Source organism: Theropithecus gelada, chromosome 15 (assembly GCF_003255815.1).
Source record: "Theropithecus gelada isolate Dixy chromosome 15, Tgel_1.0, whole genome shotgun sequence".
Taxonomy (NCBI): domain Eukaryota; kingdom Metazoa; phylum Chordata; class Mammalia; order Primates; family Cercopithecidae; genus Theropithecus; species Theropithecus gelada.
Genome location: NC_037683.1, coordinates 1,417,548 through 1,441,656, shown reverse-complemented (window position 1 = coordinate 1,441,656; position 24,109 = coordinate 1,417,548). Strand labels below are relative to the sequence as shown.

Here is a 24,109-nt window from a genome sequence, read left to right as displayed (position 1 = left end):
ATTAACAGCATCTCAAGGCAGAAGAATTTTCCTTAATACAGAACAAAATGGAGTCTCTTATGTCTACCTCTTTCTACATAGACACAGTAACAGTCTGATCTCTCTTTATTTTCCCCACACCCACGAGGCCATATCTCAGGCTGTCTCAGTGGGGGAAAACCTGGACAATACCCAGGCTTTCTTGGGCAGAGGTCCCTGTGGCTTTCCACAGTGCGTTGTGTCCCTGGGTAATTGAGAATGGAGAATGGCGATGACTTTTACCAAGCATACTGCCTGCAGACACATCCTGCATAGCCCTAAATCCCTCATACCTTGAGTCAATACAGCACATGTTTCTGTGAGCACAGGGTTGGGGCTAAGGTTACAGATTAACAGCATTTTCAAGCAGAAGAATTTTTCTTGGTTCAGATCAAAATGAAGATCAAAATGGAGTTTCTTATGTCTTCCTTTTTCTACATAGACACAGTAACAGTCTGATCTCTCTTTCTTTTCCCCATAAATGGCATTAAATTATTTCCATATATTATAGAGTAGGCCCTTCCACTTTCTGGAGAGTAGCAAATCTAGCTTTTTTGTACAGACTTAGAAATTATCTAAAGAGTTCAGCTTTTTTTTTTTTTTGGAGACAGAGTCTCACTCTGTCACCCAGGCTGGAGTTCAGTGGCACGATCTTGGCTCCCTGCAACCTCTGCCTCCCAGGTTCAAGTGATTCTCCTGTCTCAGCTTCCCGAGTAGCTGGGATTACAGGCACCTGCCACCACGTCCAGCTAATTTTTGTATTTTTAGTAGAGACGGGGTTTCACCATCTTGGCCAGGCTGGTCTTGAACTCCTGATCTTGTGACCCACCCGCCTCGGCCTCCCAAAGTGCTGGGATTACAGGCATGAGCCACCGCGCCTGGCCAAGATTTCATCTTTTTACCTCATATTTCTTAGGAATTTAATGATTATATGTTGTCTTTTTTCCTATGCGTTTTGACTCAAGCAACATGGATATCAGTGATGACTTTTTCTTTCTTTAATCTAGTTTTTAAAAAGACGTAATTCTTTGAAGAAAGGAAGGGGTTAAATAATTTTTTTCCCTAACACTTTCTTGAAGGTCAGGGGCTTTATCCATGAAAAAGTAGTAAATAGTTATTCGTAACCTGCGTGAAGCAGCAGCCTGCCTTGAAGTCTTCCGTTCTTACTAATGGTTACACCAGTGAATACTAGTGGAATTGTTTGGGCTGATTTTAGTTTCTCTTAATCAAAATTACTAGATGATAGAATTCAAGAACTGTACATGTTATTACTTGGTGTATCAATAATTATTTAAAAGTAAAGACTGTCATGCAAAAAAAAAAAAAAAGAAGGAGTTTGAGGCTCAGTTGCTAAGCTGCTGGTTACAGAACCACTTTGCTAAGCACTAATTTTATTCTATTTTATTTTTTTTGAGACGGAGTCTGGCTCAGTCGCCCAGGCTGGAGTACAGTGGCGCCATCTCGGCTCACTGCAAGCTCCACCTCCCGGGTTCACGCCATTCTCCTGCCTCAGCCTCCCAAGTAGCGGGGACCACAGGCGCCCGCCGCCAGGCCCAGCTAATTTTTTTGCATTTTTAGTAGAGACGGGGTTTCACCGTGTTAGCCAGGATGGTCTCGCTCTCCTGACCTCAGGTGATCCGCCCGCCTTGGCCTCCCAAAGTGCTGGCATTACAGGCGTGAGCCACCGCGCCCGGCAACAGTAATTTTATACATCCCCACTCCTTATGGTCGCTTATTAGAGATTCAATACCCGATTCTAGTCCTTAAGCAAAATAACACCGACAATCATTAGCCCTCTGCGAGTGTGGGAAGGACGCCAGGCCGGGGAAGGAGAGTGCGCTCTCAGCCACGCCCCGCCCGACGCCCGCCTTCGCCCCGCCCAGTCGTCGCCGGAGGTCACAGGCCCCAAGCTCCTAGAGGCGTGGCCAGGCCCCAGTCCCCACCCCTCTCCCCTGCGCTCCAGCAGGTTCGACCCATGCTCCGCCCCCAATCCAAGACCCTGGCCCACCCGCCTGCACCCCCGCAGGCCCCGCCTCTTGGAACCCGACACCTCCGCCTGCGCAAGCGGGCTCCCAGGTTTTATCTCTCAGGCCCCGCCCCCAGGCCGCGTCTCCCAGGTCCCGCCCCCTCCGCCTGCTGCAGCGCAGGCCCGCCCCCAGGCCCCGTCTCCTAGGCCCCGCCCCCTCCGCCTGTTCCACGCCCCCAGATCCTGGCCCCGCCCCTCCGACCGCAACTGCGCAGGCCTGTCCTCTAGGCCACACCCCCAGGTCCCTGCTCCGCTCCTCCGCCTGCGCCTGCGCAGGCCCGCTCCCCGAGCCCTGCCAACTATGGTGAACTTGGGCCTGTCCCGGGTGGACGACGCCGTGGCTGCCAGGCACCCGGTGAGAAGGCCGGTCTGGGACGCGGGCCTCAGATCCCAGAAGCTGACCTGAGCGAGGCAGAGGGGCTGGGGCGTGGGGGTGCCCTCGTCAGGGAAGAGTGGCGGAGGCTGGGGGCACTCTCTTGCTAGGGGGCTCAGGGCGTCCAGGTGGGCATAGGGGAGGTGGGACGTGTCCAAGCGCCCAGGGTCTCACTCCTCCACAACCAGGGTGTGCCCAGAGGAAGGACAGGAGAGGCGATGAAGGGAGAGGGCAGGGGACCGAGCCTTCATCCCCCGCTCTGCCACCCCAGGGACTCGGGGAGTATGCCGCATGCCAGTCACACGCCTTCATGAAGGGCGTTTTCACCTTCGTCACAGGTAGGCTGCGTCCAGGTGCCCTGCGGCTGGGAGAGAACGCACCCTCGTGCCCCGCCCTGGCTCCCCAGCAGGGGGCGCCAAGTCACCTGCCCGCAGGTGCTGGGGGCCTGGCCAGGTGGGTCCCGGCCAGCCCCGGGTACAGGCTGATGGGGACCTCGGCTCTTTGCAGGCACCGGCATGGCCTTTGGTTTGCAGATGTTCATTCAGAGGAAGTTTCCATACCCTTTGCAGTGGAGCCTACTAGTGGCCGTGGGTGGGTACTCCAGGGCCCCTGCCTGGTCTCTTTGAGCCGTGGGTTTCTGCTAGCGTTGGGGCTGTGGTTCTGCGTTCCTGACTCTGACATGGAGCCCCAGGTCTCCGCGGGAGCCCCACCTGAGCCCACCCACCCCGTCTGTCAGGAGGTAGCCTGTGCCCGCTTCTCTTATCCTGAGAAGCACAAAGGCCCCAGCCCCCTTCCATGTCCTGCTCCACAGTTGCAGGCTCTGTGGCCAGCTATGGGGTGACGAGAGTGGAGTCGAAGAAATGCAGCAACCTCTGGCTCTTCCTGGAGACCGGGCAGCTCCCCAAAGACATGAGCACAGGTGAGAGAGCCTGGGGGTTAGCGAGAAGTGAACGCCACAGCTCCAGCGCCCAGTGTTTTGGGCAGCCAAGCCTGGGTGCCCCACGTGATAGGCTAGACAGGGTCCCTCCCTCTGGTCCGGTCTCCTCAGCATGTGACTCCCAGATGGGTTGGAGCTGGGGGTGGGCGCTGTAGACAGATCTTGGAGATCTCCCTTTGCAGGAGAAAGAACCAAGAGGGGCTGGAGTGCCCCTGAGATTGAGAGGAAGGGCATGGACTGAGGGGTGTGGCAAGGCCACCGCAGCCACGTGGGCACCCAAGAGGAGTGAGGCTGGATTGAGAAGCCCTGCATTGGTCCCAGGCCTGGCCCCCACTGCCTGTTGTCCTTGTTACAGAACCCAGTTTCTGCCATGATAAAATGGGCACAGTGACGCCACGCCACGGGTCTGGTTCAAGCTTGTCTCTCTCTGCCTCTTACAGATCGGCGAAGCCAGGAGAGCTCCAGCCGGGGCACAGAGGATTGGGGGCAGTAGGAGTCTGGAACACAGCCTTCATGCCCCCCGACCCCAGGCTGACCCTCCCCACACCCTAGGGTACCCCGGTCATATCCTCTGTCCGCATGCCTGGCCAGGCCTGATAAACCTCTGCAGACGGCCGCTGCCCCAGCCTGGGACCTGCCCAGAAAGTTGGAGCAGAAGGCGCCCTCCTCTAGCTGGTGGTTCTCCTCTAGGGTATCGGGACGGATGGTCTGCACTGCCAGCAGAGAGGGTGTGTCTGGGGGCCACCACCTAGGGGGCATGGGGTAGAAGGGGCTTGTGCACTCTGTCATTCCCTTTCTAGCCCCTGCACCTCCGACAAGTCCAAGGTGCTAGGACTTGTGCTAGCTGGTGCTAGGGGTGTGGGGTTAATAAATGGCTTATCCTTCTCTCCACCCAAGTTTCTACCTGAGCAGGTGAAAAACAAACCAGAAGGGTAAGATGATGACAGGTCACAGGACACCTTTATTACCCTACAGTTGATATATGAGGATCACATGCAAGTTACATACTGAGGATGTACAAGGAAGTTCCCAACGCCGAACCCCAGAATCAGATGTTCGCACCAGCCCTGTAGGCCGCGTGACACCACCACAGCCTCTCTGTATGGGGGTCTACCTCTGCAGCACTTGGCAGGTAGAGGCAGAGCAAAAGGGGCTAGGCTGGCCAGAGCCTGGCTGCTGGGCAGCTTGTGGGTCACGCCCACCTGCCTGTCATTCCCCACTCGTCTGTTAGCCGAAGTCACTCCCCAGAGGCAGAGCTAGCCTGTTGTAGCTGTGTCTGTGCAGAAAGAAAGCTTCTGGGTAGGCAAGTCTGCCCACAGCCCGGAGCCCCAAGAGGGAGAAGAGGTGGAGACCAGACAGAACCTCCACAAGTCCATCAGCGTTACAGCTGGCTTCCCCGCAGCACTGAAGGCCCACAGCATGGTCCCTGCTGCCCCAGACCCAGCTCAGCCCCCACGCCTCACCTTGCCAGGCACTGGAAAGGAAGTTTATTGAGTACCTACTTGGCCTTCAAAGTGACAGGAAGCTCAAGGTGACAGTGGCTTCAGCAAGATAGAGCTTTATTTTTCTGTTTTTTGTGTTGTTGTTGAGACAGAGTCTCGCTCTGTCACCCAGGCTGGAGCGCAAGGGCGCAATCTCGGCTCACTGCAACTTCCACCTCGCCGGTTCAAGCCATTCTCCTGCCTCAGCCTCCCAGGTAGCTGCAATTACAGGCACCCACCACCACGCCTGGCTAATTTGTATTTATTTATTTATTTATTTTTGAGATGGAGTTTTGCTCTTGTTGCCCAGGCTGGAGTGCAATGGTGCAATCTCGGTTCACCATAACGTCCGCCTCCCAGGTTCAAGCGATTCTCCTGTCTCAGCCTCCCCAGTAGCTGGGATTACAGGTATGCGCCGCCATGCCCAGCTACTTTTGTATTTTTATTTTGTATTTTTATCCATGTTGGTCAGGCTGGTCTCGAACTCCCAACCTCAGGTGATCCGCCCGCCTCAGCCTCCCAAAGTGCTGGGATTACAGGCGTGAGCCACCGCGCCTGGCCGAGCTTTATTTTTCTTTCACGTAAAAGTACAACTGAGTGGTCCAGGGTTGACAGGGAATCAGGGACCAGGCTCGTTTCAGTCTGTTCCCTGCTGTAGTGGCCTCTGTTCCCAAATCTGCCTGATGGCCCCAGGTGGCTGCACCAGCTCCGACCATTGTGTCTTTATCTCATTTAAGAGGGAAGAGAGAGGGCAGCTTGCCTGCCACTGCTGCTCTCGCTCTGTTGACCTGAACAAAGTCATCAGGTGCATCCAGTGCCAGGATGCTCAGGAAGGCAGAGTGCTCTGGGCAGCCATGCGCCCACTAAAATTCAGGTGTTTTACATCTGAGGAAGAAGGACAGCAGGTAGGCTCTGCCTCAGCTAGATTCCAAGCCTGGCCCCCAAGAACAAGGGGGAGATGAGCGAACCACACCCTTAGCAGGACATCCCAGCACCCTGAGGGTAAGGCCTGGGTGGGAGGGAGAGGAGGCAGAACCTGGAGTTTTCCTGGACTGGCTTTCCAAAAACAGTGACCAGAAAGGGAAGGGATCTATATGACAGCACATGGGCGAAGGCCATTGTCAGGCTGGCTTGGGTCCCCTCACATTCCTGTTTTGAGGCCCTGACCCCCAGTATCTCTGCATGTCTGTGTTTGAGACAGGGGCTTTCCAGAGGTCATGAAGGTCAAATGAGGTCATTGGGGTGGGCCCTAATCCAACAGGACTTGTGTCCTCATAAGAAGAGGAAATTAGGACATAGACACACAAGAGGGACGGCCACGTGAGGACACAGAGAAGACAGCATCTGCAAGCCAAGGAGAGGGGCCTAAGGAGACACCAGCCCTGCTGACCCGTGATCTCAGCCCCCAGCCTCCAGGCTGCTGTTCACACCCCCTAGTCGGTGGCGCCTTGTTTTTTTTTGTTGTTGTTGTTTTGTTTTGTTTTGCGATGGAGTCTTACTCTCTCATGCAGGCTGGAGTGCAGTGGCCTGATCTCAGCTTAACTGCAACCTCCACCTCCTGGGTTCCCAAGTAGCTGGGATTACAGGCACCTGCCACCACACTGGGCTAATTTTTGTATTTTTAGTAGAAGCGGGGTTTCACCATGTTGACCAGACTGGTCTCAAACTCCTGACCTCAGGTGACCCACCCGCCTCAGCCTCCCAAAGTGCTGGGATTACAGGTGTGAGCCACCGCACCTGGCCAGTGGCACCTTGTTATGGCTGCCTGAGCCTACTAAGGCAAGGCTGGGAAGAAGTACCGTATCTCGTGCATACCCCACAGAGTTCCAGGCTGCCTGGTGCTCCAGGCACTCCCCTCTAAGGGAAGGGTGGAGGGGGTGCAGAGATGGAGAACTTACCCCTTCTGGAGTGACACATGAACCCAAGACCCAGTAATTCCCAAAGCAAAGTGGGGGTGAAGCAGTGTGGGCTCCAGGCAGCACAGAGAGGTCAGGGACAGAAGTCAGAAGAGATAAGGCGGGGGTATCCCAAGAGCCAGGTTACCCAGGGCATGCAGTTTGGACTTGGGGCTGGAGGTGGGGGGTGCAGAGGGAGGTCCCGGAAGGCCGTTTCAGAACAGTTTTAGCAAGCTCATCCTGCTGCTTTGTGGAGGATGGCTTGGGGCATGGGAGGGGCCAGGGAGGGAACCCAGTGCAGGTGTGGGGTGCTGGTGCACATCCGCCCAGCAGAGCTCCTAAACCTCAAGCAGCTGCCAGGAGACCCGTTTCAATTAGGACACACGTCTGGAGGCCACCCCAAGGTGGCTGGGGGCAGAATGGGGCAGGGAGGCCCTGCAATTCCAGGGTTGCCCAGGCACTGGGAATCCTGGCTCTCATCATAATGGGCTGAGGTTCTGGGGACAAGCTGAGTGGCAGCTCTGAGCCAGCTGAGCCCAGGGAAGCTCTGAGGCACACAGGGTCCCTGGGGGGCCAGAGGGCAGCCATGAGGAGGCACAGCGAGACAGACGTGGAGGAGCAGACCCAGGAGCTGAAGACCATCACTCGGCTCCAGGGTGAGCCTGCACCATGACCAGTCTCCCTTGCCCATCTGGGGGTTTCTGGGTGCACAACTTTTTGTGGGGAAAAGAAAGACCAGCTTGTTACTGTGTCTATGTAGAAAAGGACGACATAAGAAACTCCAGTTTGATCTCTACTAAGAAAAATTGTTCTGCTTTGAGATGCTGTTAATCTGTAACTGTAGCCCCAACCCTGTGCTCACAGAAACGTGTGCTGGATTGAAGCAAAGTTTAATGGATTTAGGGCTGTGCAGGGTATGCCTTGTTAACAATATGTTTGCAGGCAGTATGCTTGGTAAAAGTCATCGCCATTCTCCATTCTCAATTAACCAGGGACACAGTGCACTGCAGAAAGCCACAAGGACCTCTGCCCAAGAAAGCCTGGGTATTGTCCAAGGTTTCCCCCACTGAGACAGCCTGAGATATGGCCTTGTGGGAAAGGAAAGATCTTACCGTCCCCCAACCCGACAGCCATAAAGAGTCTGTACTGAGGAGGAGTGAACAGGGAGGACTCTTCGAAGTTGAGATAAGAGGAAGGCTTCTGTCTTCTGCCTTCTCATCCCTGGGAATGGAATGTCTCGGTGTAAAGCTGACCGTTCCCATTCGTTCTATTCTGAGATAGGAGGAAACTGCCCTGTGGCTAGAGGCGAGATATGCTGGCAGTAATACTGCTCTGTCACTCTTTGCTACACTGAGATGTTTGTGTAACGTGAAACATAAATCTGGCCTATGTGCATATCCAGGCACAGTACCTTTCCTTGAACTTATTCATGATACAGATTCCTTTGCTCACGTTTCCCTGCTGACCTTCTCCCCACCTGTTGTCCTGCCACACTCCCCTCACCAAGAGTAAAAATAATGATCAGAGAATACTGAGGGAACTCAGAGACCGGGGCTGGTGCAGGTCCTTGCATGCCGAGTGTGCCAGTCCCCTGGGCTCACTCTTCTTTCTCTATGCTTTGTCTCTGTGTCTCTTTTCTTTTCTTTTCTTTTTCTGAGATGGAGTCTCACTCTGTCGCCCAGGCTGGAGTGCAGTGGCATGATCTCAGCTCACTGCAAGCTCCGCCTCCCGGGTTCACGCCATTCTCCTGCCTCAGCCTCCCAAGTAGCTGGGACTACAGGTGCCTGCCACCACGCCCAGTCAATTTTTTGTAGTTTTAGTAGAGACGGGGTTTCACCGTGTTAGCCAGGATGGTCTTGATCTGCTGACCTCGTGATCCGCCCACCTCAGCCTCCCAAAGTGCTGGGATTACAGGTGTGAGCCACCACACCTGGCATCTGTGTCTTCTTTTCTCAGTCTTTCATCCCACCTGATGGGAAATACCTGCAGGTGTGGAGGGGCAGGCCCCCTTCACTTTTAGGGGTTTGTTTGGAGATGGAGTCTCGCTCTGTCACACAGGCTCGAGTGCAGTGGCATGATCTTGACTCACTGCAACCTCCCCCTCCTGGGTTCAAGCGATTCTCCTGGCTCAGCCTCCTGGTTAGCTGGGACATCAGGCATACGCCACCACACTCAGCTAATTTTTGTATTTTTATTTTTATTTATTTATTTATTTTGAGATGGAGTCTCGCTCTGTCGCCCAGGCTGGAGTGCAATGGTGCAATATCAGCACACTGCAACCTCTGCCTCCCGGGTTCAAGTGATTCTCCTGCCTCAGCTTCCCAAGTAGCTGGGATTACAGGCGCCCACCACCACGCCCAGCTAATTTTTGTGTTTTTAGTAGAGACTGGGTTTCACCATCTTGGCCAGGCTGGTCTCAAACTCCTGACCTCAGGTGATCCATCCACCTCAGCCTCCCAAAATGCTGGGATTACAGGCATGAGCCACCATGCCCAGCTTATTTATTTTTTTGAGACAAAGTCTCGTTCTGTCATCCAGGTGGTGTGCAGTAGTGTAATCTCAGCTCACTGCAACCTCCACCTCCCAGGTTCAAACAATTCTGCCTCAGCCTCCTGAGTAGCTAGGACTACAGGCATACACCACCACGCCCAGCTAGTTTTGTATTTTTAGTAGAGATGGGGTTTCGCCATGTTGGCCAGGCTGGTCTTGAACTCCTGACCTCAGGTGATCTGCCCACATCAGCCTCCCAAAGTGCTGATATTACAGGCATGAGCCACTGCGCCCGACCTAGGACTTTTAGTTTTTTTTGTTTTTTTTTTTTTTTTTTTTTGTTTGGAGACGGAGTCTCGCTCTGTCACCCAGGCTGGAGTGCAGTGGCCGGATCTCTGCTCACTGCAAGCTCCGCCTCCCGGGTTTACGCCATTCTCCTGGCTCAGCCTCCCGAGTAGCTGGGACTACAGGCGCTCGCCACCTCGCCCGGCTAGTTTTTTTTGTACTTTTTAGTAGAGACGGGGTTTCACCGTGTTAGCCAGGATGGTCTCGATCTCCTGACCTCGTGATCCGCCCGTCTCGGCCTCCCAAAGTGCTAGGATTACAGGCTTGAGCCACCGCGCCCGGCCGACTTTTAGTTTTAATACCAGCACAATCGAGGACATGGAGGAGCAAACCGACCCCTTATTGCCCACTCCCTGACAGAGCTGGGAGAAGGGATCAAAGGGATCTGCATGGAGGGACTGAATCAGAGAGTGGGGCTTCAGGGAGACTTGTGAGCATAAGAGCAACACAGGCTCCAAAGCCAGAAGGGACAGGAAAACGCCCGCCTACTTCCATGGGCAGCAGATCCGGAAGGGACCACAGGACCCTGCCATCCCTCTCCTTTGCCTCACCCTCCCCACTTGTCCACCTCCCCGCACCTGTCCACTGAGAGCCCTTCAGACAGCTGCTGCTGGGCAGTGGAGGGGTGTCCCCCAGGACAGGGCGGAGGAGGGATCTTGGCCGTGGAGGCGGCGTCCCCCTGGACCCTGGGGCCTCCCTGATGCGAGCCTCCCCCGGGGGATTTCAGGCCAGGCCCTTGGCCCAATCCTGGCCACTGTGTCCCCTCCACCTGCCCACAGAGCAGTGTCGGGCACTCCAGATCCAGGGGATGAAAGAGAATACGGACCAGAACAAGGCCACGCTGGCTCTCCTGCGCAGCAACATCCACCGCGGGGCCCAGGACTGGGCTTTGGCCAAGAAGGTGCACAAATGCCGCCCCTGCCCTCTGCCTGGGGAGCAGGGCAGGAGCTGAGAACACACACACTCGGAGGGCGGGCACCTCCTCTCGCCCCCACCCCAATCTTTCTGGATCCAGGGGGCATGTGAGGAGGGGCTCTGCTAGGACCTGTGCCCTGGGCTCCAGTCACCCCAGCATCCGATGGGCAGGTTCCCCATCACCCACCCCGGAGGGCTTGGCTTCTGTGAGCCCACATCCTGCAGCAGGGGCCCCCTCTGGCTCTCCGGCCAGCTAGGGGACACCTGGGCCCGCCTCTGCATACCCCCCCACCACATCGCCTCCGAACTTGGATGGCCAGGATGGAGTCCCGCGGCTCTCTGCTCTTCGTGAGAGCAGGGGTCTCGCTACTGGGCTGGAATGGGATACAAGAGGCCCTGGGGAGAATGCCTGGAGGGGCCAGCGGCTGCGGGTGAGCAAAGGGCCCGTCCTAGCTCAGCCGCCGCCGCTCCGCAGTATGACCAGTGGACCATCTCCAAGGCCTGCGGGAAAAACTTGCCTTTGCGACTGGCGCACTGCCGCAGTACCATGGAGGTAACCAGGCAGGAGGGGCCTCGAGACCCAACCCTCCCCACCCCTGCCAGCGCACCCCGCCCACTAGATGTTGCGGAGCCGACAAGGGACGGAGCAGGTGCCCAGCCCCAGGGTGCCTGTGAGGGTTGCCATGAGCCTCCATCCGCCCGCCTGCTGGCGAGCTCCATGGCGGCCCCCTGCGCAACCACGAGCGGGCGGTGCCCTTCCCGACCCAGGTGGCGCGGGAGAAGCTGCGCAAGTACGTCTTCGACCGCGTGAACACGCACAACCTACTGATCCACCTGGTGCGGCGGCGCGGGCAGAAGCTGGAGAGCATGCAGCTGGAGCTGGCCAGCCTGCGGAGCCAGCCGGACGCCAGCAAGGAGGAGCTGCGGCTGCTGCAGGTGGAAAGGCGGGGCTGGGAGGGCGGGGCGGGCTCCACTGGGGCCGGGCTCACGGGAGGGGCGGAGCCACCGGGGGGCGGGACTCGCGGGAGGGGCGGGTCCACTGGGGAGGGCTCAATGGAGGGGCGGGGCTAAGAGAGCACGACCCCCTCCGGAGAAAGCCCAGCCCCGACACCATCGGGCGGCAGGTCCCCACGCCCTCTCACTGCGCCCTCGGTCCGCCCCAGATCATCCGCCAGCTGGAGAACAACATCGAGAAGACAGTGATCAAGATCATCACCAGCCAGAACATCCACCTGCTGTATTTGGACCTGCTGGATTATCTGAAGACAGTGAGCCCAGCGGCCCGGGGAGGGCGGGGGTCCGGAGCTGGGATCTGGGAGGGGCGGGAGCGTCCTGGGGCGGAGCCACCCCGCACCCGCCAGAGAGGGAGCTCTGCTGGAGCACCGGCTACGCAGGACGCCAAGGCATGTGGAAAACGTTTTATAAAACTTCATTTTTGGCTATTCCAAAAGAGCACATCGTGGGGTGTATCGGAATTCTTCGGACTTTCTTGCATGCATTAAATAATTTAGTATTGTTTGTATCTTGCCCGTCATTTTCTCATTGCCTGGGCCTCTGAGAGTCAGAGACAGGTCCTGCACCCTCAGAAAGTCCTTGCACCTTTGAGGGTCCGCTGGGCCTGTAAGCACGGCTTGCTGCCGTCCCAGCCAGCCCACCCGCCCTGCTCCCTGCAGACGAGGCCAAAGGCAGCCAGCAGTCCGATTGTGAGGGAAGACCCCCTTCATGGGAGGCTGAGCACCGCCCCTCAGGCTGCCACAAAACAGAACCTGCTCCAGATGGACTGTAGATGGGGAAGGAGAGCACAGGAGATGCTAAGAGGAGCAACCTGTGGACGGGGCCGAGAGCCAGCTGGAAAGGGGGGCAGGCGAAGCCCCCCAAACACCCTCACCCTAAGACTGGGCAAAGGGGCGCTCTGGAGAGCCATGCTCCAGGAAGGTGACAGCAGTGCACTTTAGGAGAGTGGTGGATGGGGTGGCATCGCAGCTCTTTCCTGCTGCGGTCCCAGTCCAGGTGGCTCTCAGCTCCGTCCTCTGCTTGTCCCTCTTGCCTTGGCCCCTGATCCTACTGGCTCACCTGGAAGCCCTGCCCCTCTATCCTTCCTGGGCCCACCCCTCTCCCCACCCCTGTCCATGCCCCTCCTTCACCTGGGTGCTTTCTCTCCCCGCGGTAGCGCCTTCTTTTTAGAACATACACACTTAAAAAATAATTATTCCTGGCCTGGGCATGGTGGCTCATGCCTGTAATCCCAGCATTTTGGGAGGCCAAGGCAGGTGGATCACTTGAGGTCAGGAGTTCGAGACCAGCCTGGCCAACATGGTGAAACCCCATCTCTACTAAAAATACAAAAATTAGCCGGGCATGGTGGTGCACGTCTGTAATGCCAGCTACTCAGGAGGCTGAGGCACAAGAATCACTTGAACCCAGGAGGCAGAGATTGTTGAGAGCCGAGATCGCACCATTGCCCTCCAGCCTGGGTGATAGAGCAAGACGCAGTCTCAGAACAATGGAAAAAACAAACAATAATTCCCATAGTCGTCCATATTTTTAAAAATGAAGATTCTACACTTGTGGTTTTGTTTTTTTGAGATGGAGTTTCACACTGTTGCCCCAGCTGGTGTGCAGTGGTGCGATCTCGGCTCACTGCAACCTCCGCCTCCCGGGTTCAAGCGATTCTCCTGCCTCAGCCTCCTGAGTAGCTAGGATTACAGGCACCCACTACCACGCCCAGCTAATTTTTTATATTTTTAGTAGAGACAGGGTTTCACTATGTTGGCCAGGCTGGTCTTGAACTTCTGACCTCATTATCCGCCCGCCTCGGCCTCCCATTGTTGAGACTACGGGGTAAGCTACTGCACCCGACCTATACTTGTAGTTACTGAAAACAAAATACTCTAGCAAAGCCATCCTGAGCACGTATGTACCTGGTTCTGGGCTAAATAATTCCTTTCACACTTTTTTTTTTTTTTGAGACGGAGTCTCGCTCTGTCACCCAGGCTGGAGTGCAGTGGCCGGATCTCAGCTCACTGCAAGCTCCGCCTCCTGGGTTTACGCCATTCTCCTGCCTTAGCCTCCCGAGTTGCTGGGACTACAGGTGCCCGCCACCTCGCCCGGCTAGTTTTTTGTATTTTTTAGTAGAGACGGGGTTTCACCGGGTTAGCCAGGATGGTCTCGATCTCCTGACCTCGTGATCCGCCTGTCTCGGCCTCCCAAAGTGCTGGGATTACAGGCTTGAGCCACCGCGCCCGGCCATCCTTTCACACTCTCAATTCATCCTGACGACAACCTTCTTTTTTTTTTTTTGAGACGGAGTCTTGCTCTGTCACCCAGGCTGGAGTGCAGTGGCCGGATCTCAGCTCACTGCAAGCTCCGCCTCCCGGGTTCATGCCATTCTCCTGCCTCAGCCTCCCGAGTAGCTGGGACTACAGGCACCCGCCACCTCGCCCGGCTAGTTTTTTTGTATTTTTTAGTAGAGACGGGGTTTCACCGTGTTAGCCAGGATGGTCTCGATCTCCTGACCTCGTGATCCGCCCGACTCGGCCTCCCAAAGTGCTGGGATTACAGGCGTGAGCCACCGCGCCCGGCCTACGACAACCTTCTGAACGAACCATCATCTTACAAATGGGGACACTCAGAGAGGTTAAGTAACTTTCCCAGTGTCACACAGCCAAGCTAGCTGGTCAGAAGCTGCGTTGGCCTCGAATCCTCTCTGACCCCGAGCCCATGTCTTGAGCCCCTCTGCTTCACTTCAAAGCAAAGCTGCCCCAAACCTCCCTGGGTTTCGGAGTCAGCCTTTTCTGCAGATCATTTCATCACAAACTCTTTCAGTGTCTCTGGGTTGCTGGACCCTAGGTGGTGGAAGAGTTCACCAGCCCAGCACTGCCCACTCCCTGTGAAACACTTCCTTTCATCAGCTTTGTGCCCAGCGGGGAGTGGAGGAGGTGACCAGGGCCACAGAGCAGAACCTATCACTGTTCTGAAGGCTCTCAGTCTGGAGATGAAAGCTGGGGACAACTGCAGCCCACTCTAGAGGCCACAAGAGAACCTCATTTAACACAGGTGCTGGCAGGATACCCCATCGAGCTGGACAAGTTGCAGAACCTCGTGGTCAACTACTGCGCGGAGCTGTCGGATATGAAGATCATGTCCCAAGACGCCATGATGATCACGGATGAGGTCAAGGTGAGCTTAGGGCTTAGGGCTGGGGGCCCTCCAGGGCCGGCTCTCTTCCATCTTCGGATGAGGTCAAGGTGAGCTCAGGGCCCAGGGCTGGGGGCCCTCCAGGGCTGGCTCTCTTGTGTCTTCCTGGCCAGGGTCCCTCAGGAGACCCCCATGCCCACACTGCCTACAATCCCTGGAAGGATCCAGTGGCCAGCCCGGACAGGCTGCTCTGCTCACCCACTGGACAGAGCAGGTTCCACCAGGCACAGGAGCCATGAAGTAGAGAAGAGGGAGAATTGGCCGGGCCAAGGCGGGGGTCACCCATTCACCCAGTGGGTGCCAAGGCCCCTGCAAGGCTCTGGGTATACAGCAGGGACCGGAACAGGCAGGCCCCATCCTCCTGAAGTGGGTGGCACTCATCCAGTAGTCCATGAAGAAATGCCACACAGCCCCAGGCCAGCTTGGCAGAGAGAGGTGGGGTGGCAGATGGCTTTCCAGGTGCTCGAGCTGGGCTGAGGGAGTGAACCCGCAAAGGTCGGGGGTGGCCAGGGCTAGGGAGGAGGAGGTACAACTTGGGCAAAGGCCCTGGGCCAGGAGGGGCGTGATACAGGCAGCAGTGTGTGGCCAGGGCAGTGAAAGCTGCAGAGGCACAGGCCCCAGGAGTCCATGGAGGCGGCTGGGCCGGGGGCCCAAGGACTGACCTAGAGCCCTGGGAGGAGGTGGAGGGAAGATGTGCCCAGGTCTGTGCTTCAGAAAGGGTGCGCTCAGGCTGCGGGGACTGGAAGGTGCCAGGGCAGAAGCGTTGATCACCTAGGCAGGCCCGGGGTGGTGAAGGGGTGGCCAGGAGTGACGGAGCCGAGAAGTCCTCGAGAGGTAACCCCACTAAGCACTGGCAACGTTGAGTGGCGAGGGCGAGAGCAGTGTCTGGGATGCATGAGCAGGGGTGGACAAATGGTGGTTTTAGCTACTCAAGGGCATGCTGGAAGAGGCCAGGTTTTGGGGAAGAGGATGAATCTGTTTTCAGGCAGGCTGAATCCACTTCTGGGAGTTCTACGTGGACCTGGCCAGGAGGCAGCTGGGGGCCAGGGGCTGGAGGGCAGCAGAGTGTGTGGGCTGGCACATGCTCTGAGAGGCATGGGCAAGGAGGGTCCTGAGCGGAGGGGCCACAGGCATGGGCATGAGTGGTTTAGGAAGATGGTGTGGCCAGTGGCCGGGGATGCAGTTCTGAAGTCTAGTAAGGTGAGGATGGCCAACTGCCCGCTGGCTTTAGTGCTATGAGGGGCCTTGTTGAGACAGCTCCCCAACCACGTGCCCACCCACGTGTCCCCAGAGGAACATGAGGCAAAGGGAGGCGTCCTTCATCGAGGAGCGCAGGGCGAGGGAGAACCGGCTCAACCAGCAGAAGAAGCTGATCGACAAGATCCACACGAAGGAGACCAGCGAGAAGTACCGCCGGGTGAGCCCCAGGCCAGGGCCCAGCCAGCTGCCTGTCCCCACAACAGCGGGGTGGACACAGGCTCAGGGCCACCACTTGGGCCCACTCCCTATCAAGGATGTCTCATCCCTTCCCCGCTCCCACCTCCCATCAGGGCCAGATGGACTTGGACTTCCCCTCCAACCTGATGAGCATGGAGACCCTGAAATGTAAGTGCTCAGCTCCCCACCTGCCCCCCAGCCAGGGTCCCAAGGAGAGTTCGGCACTGGCTCGGGCCAACAGATCAGGTCAGCCTGAGGCCAGGTGTGACATGCAGTCGCCAGGGTGAAGGGAAGGACAGGTCCCTGCCTCTCCCCCGAGAGGCTGAGAGCCTGCAGCCAAATGTGGCCTCAGAGATGCTGGCCCCAGCACCCAAGGGCCCAGTCCCCAATGACGGCAGAGGATGAGCAACCTGACCCCTAAGCTGCCTCTGAGAGGTACCACTGGGCCCACAGTGCCACGCTATTTCAGGTCCGCCTCTGCTCTGGGGCTGCCTGGGGGGTCCCTGCAGGGCTGGACTGAGGAGGGAGCAGGTGGGGGAGCAGGCACCTCTGAAGGACGCCTGTGCCTTGGGTGGCCTCCACAACAGCTGGGCAGGTACAGAGGTGTCCGGTGGTCTTACACAGAGCCCCTGAGCCATCCCTGCATGCTGACTGCCCCTCCCCTCTGCTCTGCCAGTAAGGAGACAAGAGACCTCCACAGCGGAAATGGAATACCAGGCGGGCGTGACTGCTGTGGTGGAGAAGGTCAAGAGCGCTGTACGGTGCTCTCACGTCTGGGTAATGCCCCTGATGCTCCCGGAGCATGGCAGGAGGGTGGCTGAGCCTCTCACGTCTGGGTAATGCTCCCTGGCACTCCCAGGGCATGGCAGGAGGGTGGCTGAGCCTCTCATATCTGGGTAATGCCCCTGGCGCTCCCGGAGCATGGCAGGAGGGTGGCTGAGCTGGGCTGGGGTCTGCAGGTGCTCTGGAATGGACACACAAAGTGGCAGCTCCCTCGGTCGCCCCAAATCCTTTTATCTTAATCCCATCTGCATTTATTATTATCAGGCCTTGAGTTCCCAGCCACTGCCCTGACACAAGCTTGTCCACTGTCAGACAAGTGACTCGAGTGACACAGTGCCCCTCAGTGATGATCCCCTTATCTCTACACGGGGTTATCTACTCTCTCTGCCTGCCATGAGGGTCATGTGCAATGACACCCACAAAATGTTTCACCCCTGCTGAGTGTGGTAGCGCACACCTGTGGTCCCAGCTACTCAGGAGGCTGAGGTGGGAGGGTCGCTTGAGTCTGGGAGGTTGAGGCTGCAGTGAGCTGTGATCACACTTGTGAATGAGTGCAGAGAAAGTGCACTTGGCCGGGCGCGGTGGCTCAAGCCTGTAATCCCAGCACTTTGGGAGGCCGAGACGGGACGATCACGAGGTCAGGAGATCAAGACCATCCTGGCTAACACGGTGAAACCCCGTCTCTACTAAAAATATAAAAAATTAGCTGGGCGCAGTGGCGGGCGCCTCTAGTCCCAGCTACTCGGGAGGCTGAGGTGGGAGAATGGCGTAAACCCGGGAGGCGGAGCTTGCAGTGAGCCGAGATAGCGCCACTTCACTCCAGCCTGGGCGACTGAGGGAGACTCCGTCTCAAAAAAAATAAAAAAGAAAGTGCACTAGCCTCTGGGAGGGGCCCAGAAGAAACCAGTTCTGTGAAGCCCCCTCTGCCCACCTTCCTGGCCCACATCTGCTTCTCTCTCCCCTGGAATGGCCAGGACATCGCTGGCCGCTTCCTGGCCCAGAGGAACACGGAGGAGAACCTGGAGCTGCAGATGGAGGACTGTGAGGAGCGGCGGCTGCAGCTGAAGGCCCTGGTGAAGCACCTGGAGCTGGAGGAGGCCGTGCTCAAGTTCCGCCAGCAGCCTAGCTCCATCAGGTGCCCCGGGCTTCTGGGGCTGCGGGTCACCCACCATGGTCTCATGAAGGCCCCTGGGCTGCAGCCAGGCTGGGAGCTGGGAGTGTACCCACTGCCAACAAGCCTGTGTGTCCCACAGAGGGGCCGGGGGACTTGCACACACCTGAGCTTCTGAGTCGCCGACTCTAGCACAGAACCCAACTCAAGACTGGGCTCCTGGGTGGCCCACCGTGGCCCTCAGGCCTGTGCCCCTCACTGCTGTGTCCCTATTGCCTTCTGCAGCTTCAAGTCCATTGAGAAGAAGATGACAGACATGCTAAAAGAGGAAGAAGAGAGGCTCCAGCTCGCGCAGAGCAACATGACCAAGGGCCAGAAGCTGCTGCTGACCATCCAGACGGGCATCGACAACCTCTATGTCCGGCTAATGGGCATCACCTTGCCTGCAACCCAGGTACCGGGAGTGAGGCAGAGCTGCCACACATGGGGTCCCTGGGCAGGGCCAGAGGGGAGATGAGACCCTCCTCCCGGCCTACAGAAAGAAGAAGTGCCCTCCGACACCCTCGATTTGAACAGCAAGCTGGCGTACTGCGAGGGGAAGCTCACATACCTGGCTGACAGAGTGCAGACGATGTCCAGGACCGAGGAGGTAGCCCCGGGCTGGGAGGAACCTGCACAGCCCACGTCCCCTCAAAGCTGACAGCCCCCCGTTCACAGTGTCTGCACGGCTGAAGGGGGCTTTGCCCTGCAGGGTGACACAAAGGTGAGGGATGCCCTGGAGTCCTCGACTCTGAAGGAGAAGTACAACACCAGGATCAGCTTTGAGGACCGCGAGGAGGATATGATCGGTACAGGCTCCGGAGCTGGGGCTCGGGCTGCAGGCGGGTGGCTGGAACAGAGGTGGGGGTGGCGCTGACTCCCATCCCACCGGGATATCCTGGAGGCACAGCGGGGCTACAGGGTGCATCAGTTGTACCTGCAGGACTTCAATTGATGGAGGTGACTTAGTGATGCCATGGGGAGGCTAAAGCCACTGAAATACCTTATTAATTTCTCCGAAAGGAGGAGGCATGACATGCCAGACAGGCCCGCAGGAGAGGCACCAGGGCTGGAGCAGGGAGGAGGGCGGGGAAGGCCTGGGCCAGAGCCTCCACTGGGGTTTCCGCGGGAAAGGCTAGGCAGGGCAGTGTGAGCCGCTGAGGATGGGCTGGGCTGAGTCCTCCCGGCACACTGGGGCTGTCCCTGGGGCAAGGCACCTGGCCCGGGTCTGTAGAGGGCCGGGGTGATAGCGGGTCGGGCGGCTGTGCCTGGGTGGGCTAGCCCCGTGTGCGAGCCGCTGCCTCCGCCCGCAGACACCTTCCAGTTCGCCGACGTGGACCACAGCTATGTCCCTTCGCGCGCCGAGATCAAGAAGCAGGCGCAGCGGCTGATCGAGGCGAAGCTCAAGGCGGCCAAGAAGAAGAAGAAGTAGCCCTGCCGCCCCGCTCCCTGCTTTGTTACACAAATAAACATTTTTCCAGGACTGCTGCGGACGCTGGGGCGACCGGGCTCTCGGAGAGGCGCACCGGGCACGCAGGATTCTCGGAGAGGTTCTAAGCGAGGAGGCGGCCGGGGCCGGGAACTGCGCGCCAGAACGACCTGCGCATGCGCCGGCCGCGCGCGCCGCGCCCCATGGCCCTCGCGACGCCCTGTAGCCGCGCGCCCCTCGCGTCCCGCCGAGCCGGCGCCAAGATGGCGGCGCTGACTCCTGGAGAGCGGCCGTGCCGGAGGCCGCGGGGGCCGGAGCGGAGCAGCAGCCGCTGAGGTTCCCGAGTCGCCGCTCGAGGCTGCGCCCCGGTCTCTGACCGCGCCGGCTCCGGCCTCCGGGGGGACCGGGGCCGCCAGGACATGGTGCGAGTCGCACCCCTTCCCCGCCGCCGCTGAGCTCGCCGGCCGCGCCCGGGCTGGGACGTCCAAGCGGGAAGATGTTTTCCGCCCTGAAGAAGCTAGTGGGGTCGGAGCAGGCCCCGGGCCGGGACAAGAACATCCCCGCCGGGCTGCAGTCCATGAACCAGGCGTTGCAGAGGCGCTTCGCCAAGGGGGTGCAGTACAACAGTGAGTGCGGCGGGCCGGGGTGGGCGCGGGTCTCCGAGCCCAGGCCCTGCCCGGAGCGCCGCGCGGTGGTGGCTGTCGGTCTCGCGTGCTTGCCGGTTGTGGGGTGCGCTGGACCCGCCGGGCGCTCCGGGAGCTGGGGCGCGGGCCAGGGGACGCTAGGAGAGGCCGGGCCGGGTCCGGGTCCTCGCATCACCGGAGCCGGGGGTCGTTTCCCAACCGCGTTCGCCTGCCGCGTGTCGCTCCCGCCGCGCTGTGCAGTGGAGCGGGTCGGCGGCGCCGGGATTGGCCCGGCTGCCCGGCCCGGGGGTGATTACATAACGCCAAGCAGGGCCCGCCGACCCGGGGCGCCGCGTCCCCGACGCTCCACGGTGGCCAGCCCCGGGCACCTCTCACCTGGAGGAGGTGCGGGGAAACCTGCCGGCCTTGGCGCTTTCAACGGGATTTTTCTTTGTTGACTTCCTACTGAGTTCGAAGGCAGAATATTAGCTACGCCACACATTCTCGTCTTTTTTGTTTTTTTTAAAGAAGCATTTGTAAGGGACGTATCTAGAAAAGCTCCAGAAGGCACGGGCTGACTTGCGATTGTAGGAGACAGCCCATTCCTCCTGAGGAGGAGTCATTTACGGACTCCTGAGCGCCTGGGACGCTCCATTCCTTTGTTATAAATTATGTAAATTGTCCTCGACCTCTTTTGAGTTTTTCCGTTTTGCAGGCTCTTTCCCAGTAGTTTTTAAACGGTTTTATGTGGTTCCCTGCTTTGGCATTGTTTCCCTCTTAGCCATTTCCGTATGTTTCTATCAGATTTTAGGACGGTACGCCTGTCCAGTTTTTTGGTCACTTTAAGGGGAGCCTTATAGTCTGCGTGATGTTTCTATGGTAATGTACGATTTTAAGAACTAATAATCAGAAAGACTCTTGTGCAGGTTTAAAAACAAGTTCATGAATTCGCCTGCCGTGTCCACGGAGATGGGCCGTAGTTCTTGGCCGTAGGGACTGGACTGGAGCTAGTCCAGGAGGACAGTGAAGATGTCGCCTTCCTTAGTCCCGGCCACTGTCTGGCCTGTGAGCAAGAGGAAGCTGCAGACCACTTGGGCCGCCCTCACCCTGACACCTTCAGCAGTAAGCAAGATAAAACAACTTCTTAAAGATAAGTCTGAGCATCTAGGTATGAAAGTTGGTGTCCGGGCCAGGCATGGTGGCTCATGCCTGTAATCCCAGCACTTTGGGAGGCCGAGGCGGGCGGATCACGAGGTCAGGAGTTCGAGACCAGCTTAGCCAACATAGTGAAACCCCGTCTCTACTAAAGATACAAAAAAAAAAAAAATTAAAAAAAAAGAAAGTTGGTGTCCGAACCAGGGGCCGTATTGGCCTTTGTTATACTCTAGAGCATACGAAGACAAAGGACATTTTGATGAAGTTCAAATTGGAGTCAGAGTGCTCATCGGAAAGAAAGCACAGCTAACACGTTTAGGAACAGAAATGGATTATGTTGAAGACAAATTATCCATTGTGTTTGTGTTCAGTAACCCAAGCATCAAAGGAACTTGTGGCTGGGGAGAAGGCTTGACTATTTGCAATCTCAGGATTCCTCTGGTCGGAGCTCCCGAGCTCCCCGACTCCTGTGGAAGCCTGGGGGCTCGCTGAAGAAGTCACATGACTGGAACCTGCTCTGCTGTCTGGTAAGGAAAATAAAGCGGTACATTTTGAATAAAAATAAAAGCTCATTTTAGGCCGGGCGCGGTGGCTCAAGCCTGTAATCCCAGCACTTTGGGAGGCCGAGACGGGCGGATCACGAGGTCAAGAGATGGAGACCATCCTGGCTAACACGGTGAAACCCCGTCTCTACTAAAAAATACAAAAACTAGCCGGGCGAGGTGGCGGGCGCCTGTAGTCCCAGCTACTCGGGAGGCTGAGGCAGGAGAATGGCGTGAACCTGGGAGGCGGAGCTTGCAGTGAGCTGAGATCCGGCCACTGCACTCCAGCCCGGGCGACAGAGCGAGACTCCGTCTCAAAAAAAAAAAAAAAGCTCATTTTAAATGTGTTATAATTGAAACTTTATGTATATCTGGCATTCGGAGAAGAGAATATTGAGTTAAAATACTGAGTTTACGCAAGTCTTCAGACTCTGCATTTGGATCCTTTATTTAATTTTATTGCTTATAATATTGGCTAAGCTCAGTATTAGTCCCTGGGAAATTAGGCCTGGACCTGGAAACTGTTCACCTTCTGAAAAAGCTCCCCAAGGGTCCTGGGCGAGGTCCACCTTACGCACCAGGACCACCCCTGCGAGTGTGACTAAAAAGGGCAATAGGGTCCTTCCAGAGGAGAAAAGCCAGTCTCCAGTACTTGGAGGACAGGTTATGATCTCCTAGAACTGAATGAAAGGTGGTGAGACTGAGAGAAATTCGGATTTGTACCTAAATTACGTTTTAGAAAGATGTCATCTTTATAGTTGAATAATATGCAGTTTTTTTTTTTTTTTTTTTTGAGACAGAGTCTTGCTCTATCGCGGAGGCTGGAGTGCAGTGGCCGGATCTCATCTCACTGCAAGCTCCGCCTCCCGGGTTCACGCCATTCTCCTGCCTCAGCCTCCCGAGTAGCTGGGACTATAGGCGCCCGCCACCACGCCCGGCTAGTTTTTTGTTTTAGTAGAGACGGGGTTTCACCGTGTTAGCCAGGATGGTCTCGATCTCCTGACCTCGTGATCCGCCCGTCTCGGCCTCCCAAAGTGCTGGGATTACAGGCGTGAGCCACCGCGCCCGGCCCAATATGCAGTTTTTTAACTTTTGAGTTTCTGTGTTAGAATAGAAAGTTTCTGGTATTTATTTTCTTATCTTTAATTTTTTTTTTTTTTTTTTTTTTTTTTTTTTTTTTTTGGAGACGGAGTCTCGCTCTGTCATCCAGGCTGGAGTGCAGTGGCGCGATCTCGGCTCACTGCAAGCTCTGCCTCCCGGGTTCCCGCCATTTTCCTGCCTCAGCCTCCTGAGTAGCTGGGACTACAGGTGCCCACCACTGCGCCCGGCTAATTTTTTGTATTCTCAGTAGAGACGGGGTTTCACCGTGTTACCCAGGATGGTCTCGATCTCCTTGACCTCGTGATCCTCCCACCTCCGCCTCCCAAAGTGCTGGGATTACAGGTGTGAGCCACCGTGCCTGGCCTTCTAATATTTATTTTCTCAAATATTTTACAGAGGGTAACAGACCAGCAGTGTGATCAAGACAGAGTTGAGGGTTTTAGGGGTGAGAGTTTCCAGGAACTGCTGCTGGTTTCCAGGAGTCTGGGCCCTCCTCCTGGGCCCTGCGTTTGCTCAGAGTCACTAGCTGCCCGGCAGAGGCCCAGGACACCCATCGGTTTTAGAATGAAAACTCGAATGAGACATTGGGCTATAGTTGATTAAAAAAAAAAGTCAAACTCTGTCTAATATTTGATGAGATTTATTTTTGAGCCGCATATGAGTGACCATGGCCCATGACACAGCCCTCAGGTGACCCTGAGGACATGTGCCCACGTTGGAGGGCACAGCTTGGTTTTATGCATTTTAGATGTGAGGCATTGATCAAATACATTTAAGATATACATTGATTTGGTCCACAAAGGCGGGACAACTTGAAGTGGGGGCCTCCAGGTCAGAGGTAGGTTTAAAAAAATATTTTTTTGCTGGGCGCAGTGGCTCACGCCTGTAATTTCAGCACATTGGGAGGCCGAGGCAGGTGGACTACCTGAGGTCAGGAGTTCAAGACCAGCCTGGCCAACATGTCGAAACCCCGTCTCTACTAAAACTATAAAAATTAACCGGGGGTGATGGTGGGTGCCTGTAATCTCAGCTACTCAGGAGGCTGAGGCAGGAGAATCGCTTGAGCCCAAGAGGCGGAGGTTATAGCAAGCCGAGATTACGCCACTGCACTCCAGTCTGGGTGACCGAGTCAGACCCTGTCTGAAAAAAAAGAAAAAAAAAAAAAATTTGCACCGCCACACCCAGCTAGTTTTGGTGTTTTTTAGAGAGACA

At 56.8% G+C, this 24,109-nt stretch overlaps 3 protein-coding genes and 1 pseudogene across 6 annotated transcripts in view; all 4 read left to right on the top strand.

Moving 5' to 3' along the window:
- The first annotated feature begins 2,298 nt into the window (after positions 1 to 2,298).
- TMEM141 (transmembrane protein 141) lies at positions 2,299 to 4,250 on the top strand. Of its 2 annotated transcripts, XM_025358950.1 has the most exons (5): positions 2,299 to 2,399; positions 2,689 to 2,755; positions 2,925 to 3,008; positions 3,229 to 3,336; positions 3,795 to 4,245. In XM_025358950.1, exons 1-5 carry the CDS (start codon positions 2,346 to 2,348, stop codon positions 3,845 to 3,847), a joined length of 366 nt encoding a protein of 121 aa, XP_025214735.1. In that variant the 5' UTR covers positions 2,299 to 2,345; the 3' UTR covers positions 3,848 to 4,245. The 2 variants fall into 2 exon arrangements, with proteins under 2 accessions (XP_025214735.1, XP_025214736.1); XM_025358951.1 differs by lacking the exon at positions 2,925 to 3,008 and having other exon boundaries at positions 3,795 to 4,250.
- A 2,798-nt stretch (positions 4,251 to 7,048) lies between these two features.
- On the top strand, positions 7,049 to 19,530 carry CCDC183 (coiled-coil domain containing 183). Its single transcript, XM_025358949.1, has 14 exons — positions 7,049 to 7,386; positions 10,345 to 10,466; positions 10,956 to 11,033; positions 11,249 to 11,416; positions 11,644 to 11,748; positions 14,537 to 14,659; positions 15,969 to 16,094; positions 16,228 to 16,282; positions 16,791 to 16,891; positions 17,872 to 18,032; positions 18,294 to 18,462; positions 18,547 to 18,657; positions 18,760 to 18,856; positions 19,361 to 19,530. The coding sequence occupies exons 1-14, from the start codon at positions 7,317 to 7,319 to the stop codon at positions 19,477 to 19,479; spliced, it is 1,605 nt and encodes a 534-aa protein (XP_025214734.1). The 5' UTR covers positions 7,049 to 7,316; the 3' UTR covers positions 19,480 to 19,530.
- Positions 19,531 to 19,711: 181 nt separating this feature from the next.
- The window catches only part of RABL6 (RAB, member RAS oncogene family like 6), a 33,847-nt gene continuing 29,449 nt past the window's right edge, over positions 19,712 to 24,109 (top strand). For all 3 annotated transcript variants that reach the window (XM_025358946.1, XM_025358947.1, XM_025358945.1), the window contains exon 1: positions 19,712 to 20,102. In XM_025358946.1, coding sequence (XP_025214731.1) covers positions 19,973 to 20,102 — 130 coding nt within the window. In that variant the 5' untranslated portion in view covers positions 19,712 to 19,972. The remainder of the gene's footprint in view (positions 20,103 to 24,109) is intronic.
- Positions 21,129 to 21,805, top strand: LOC112607803 (annotated as a pseudogene).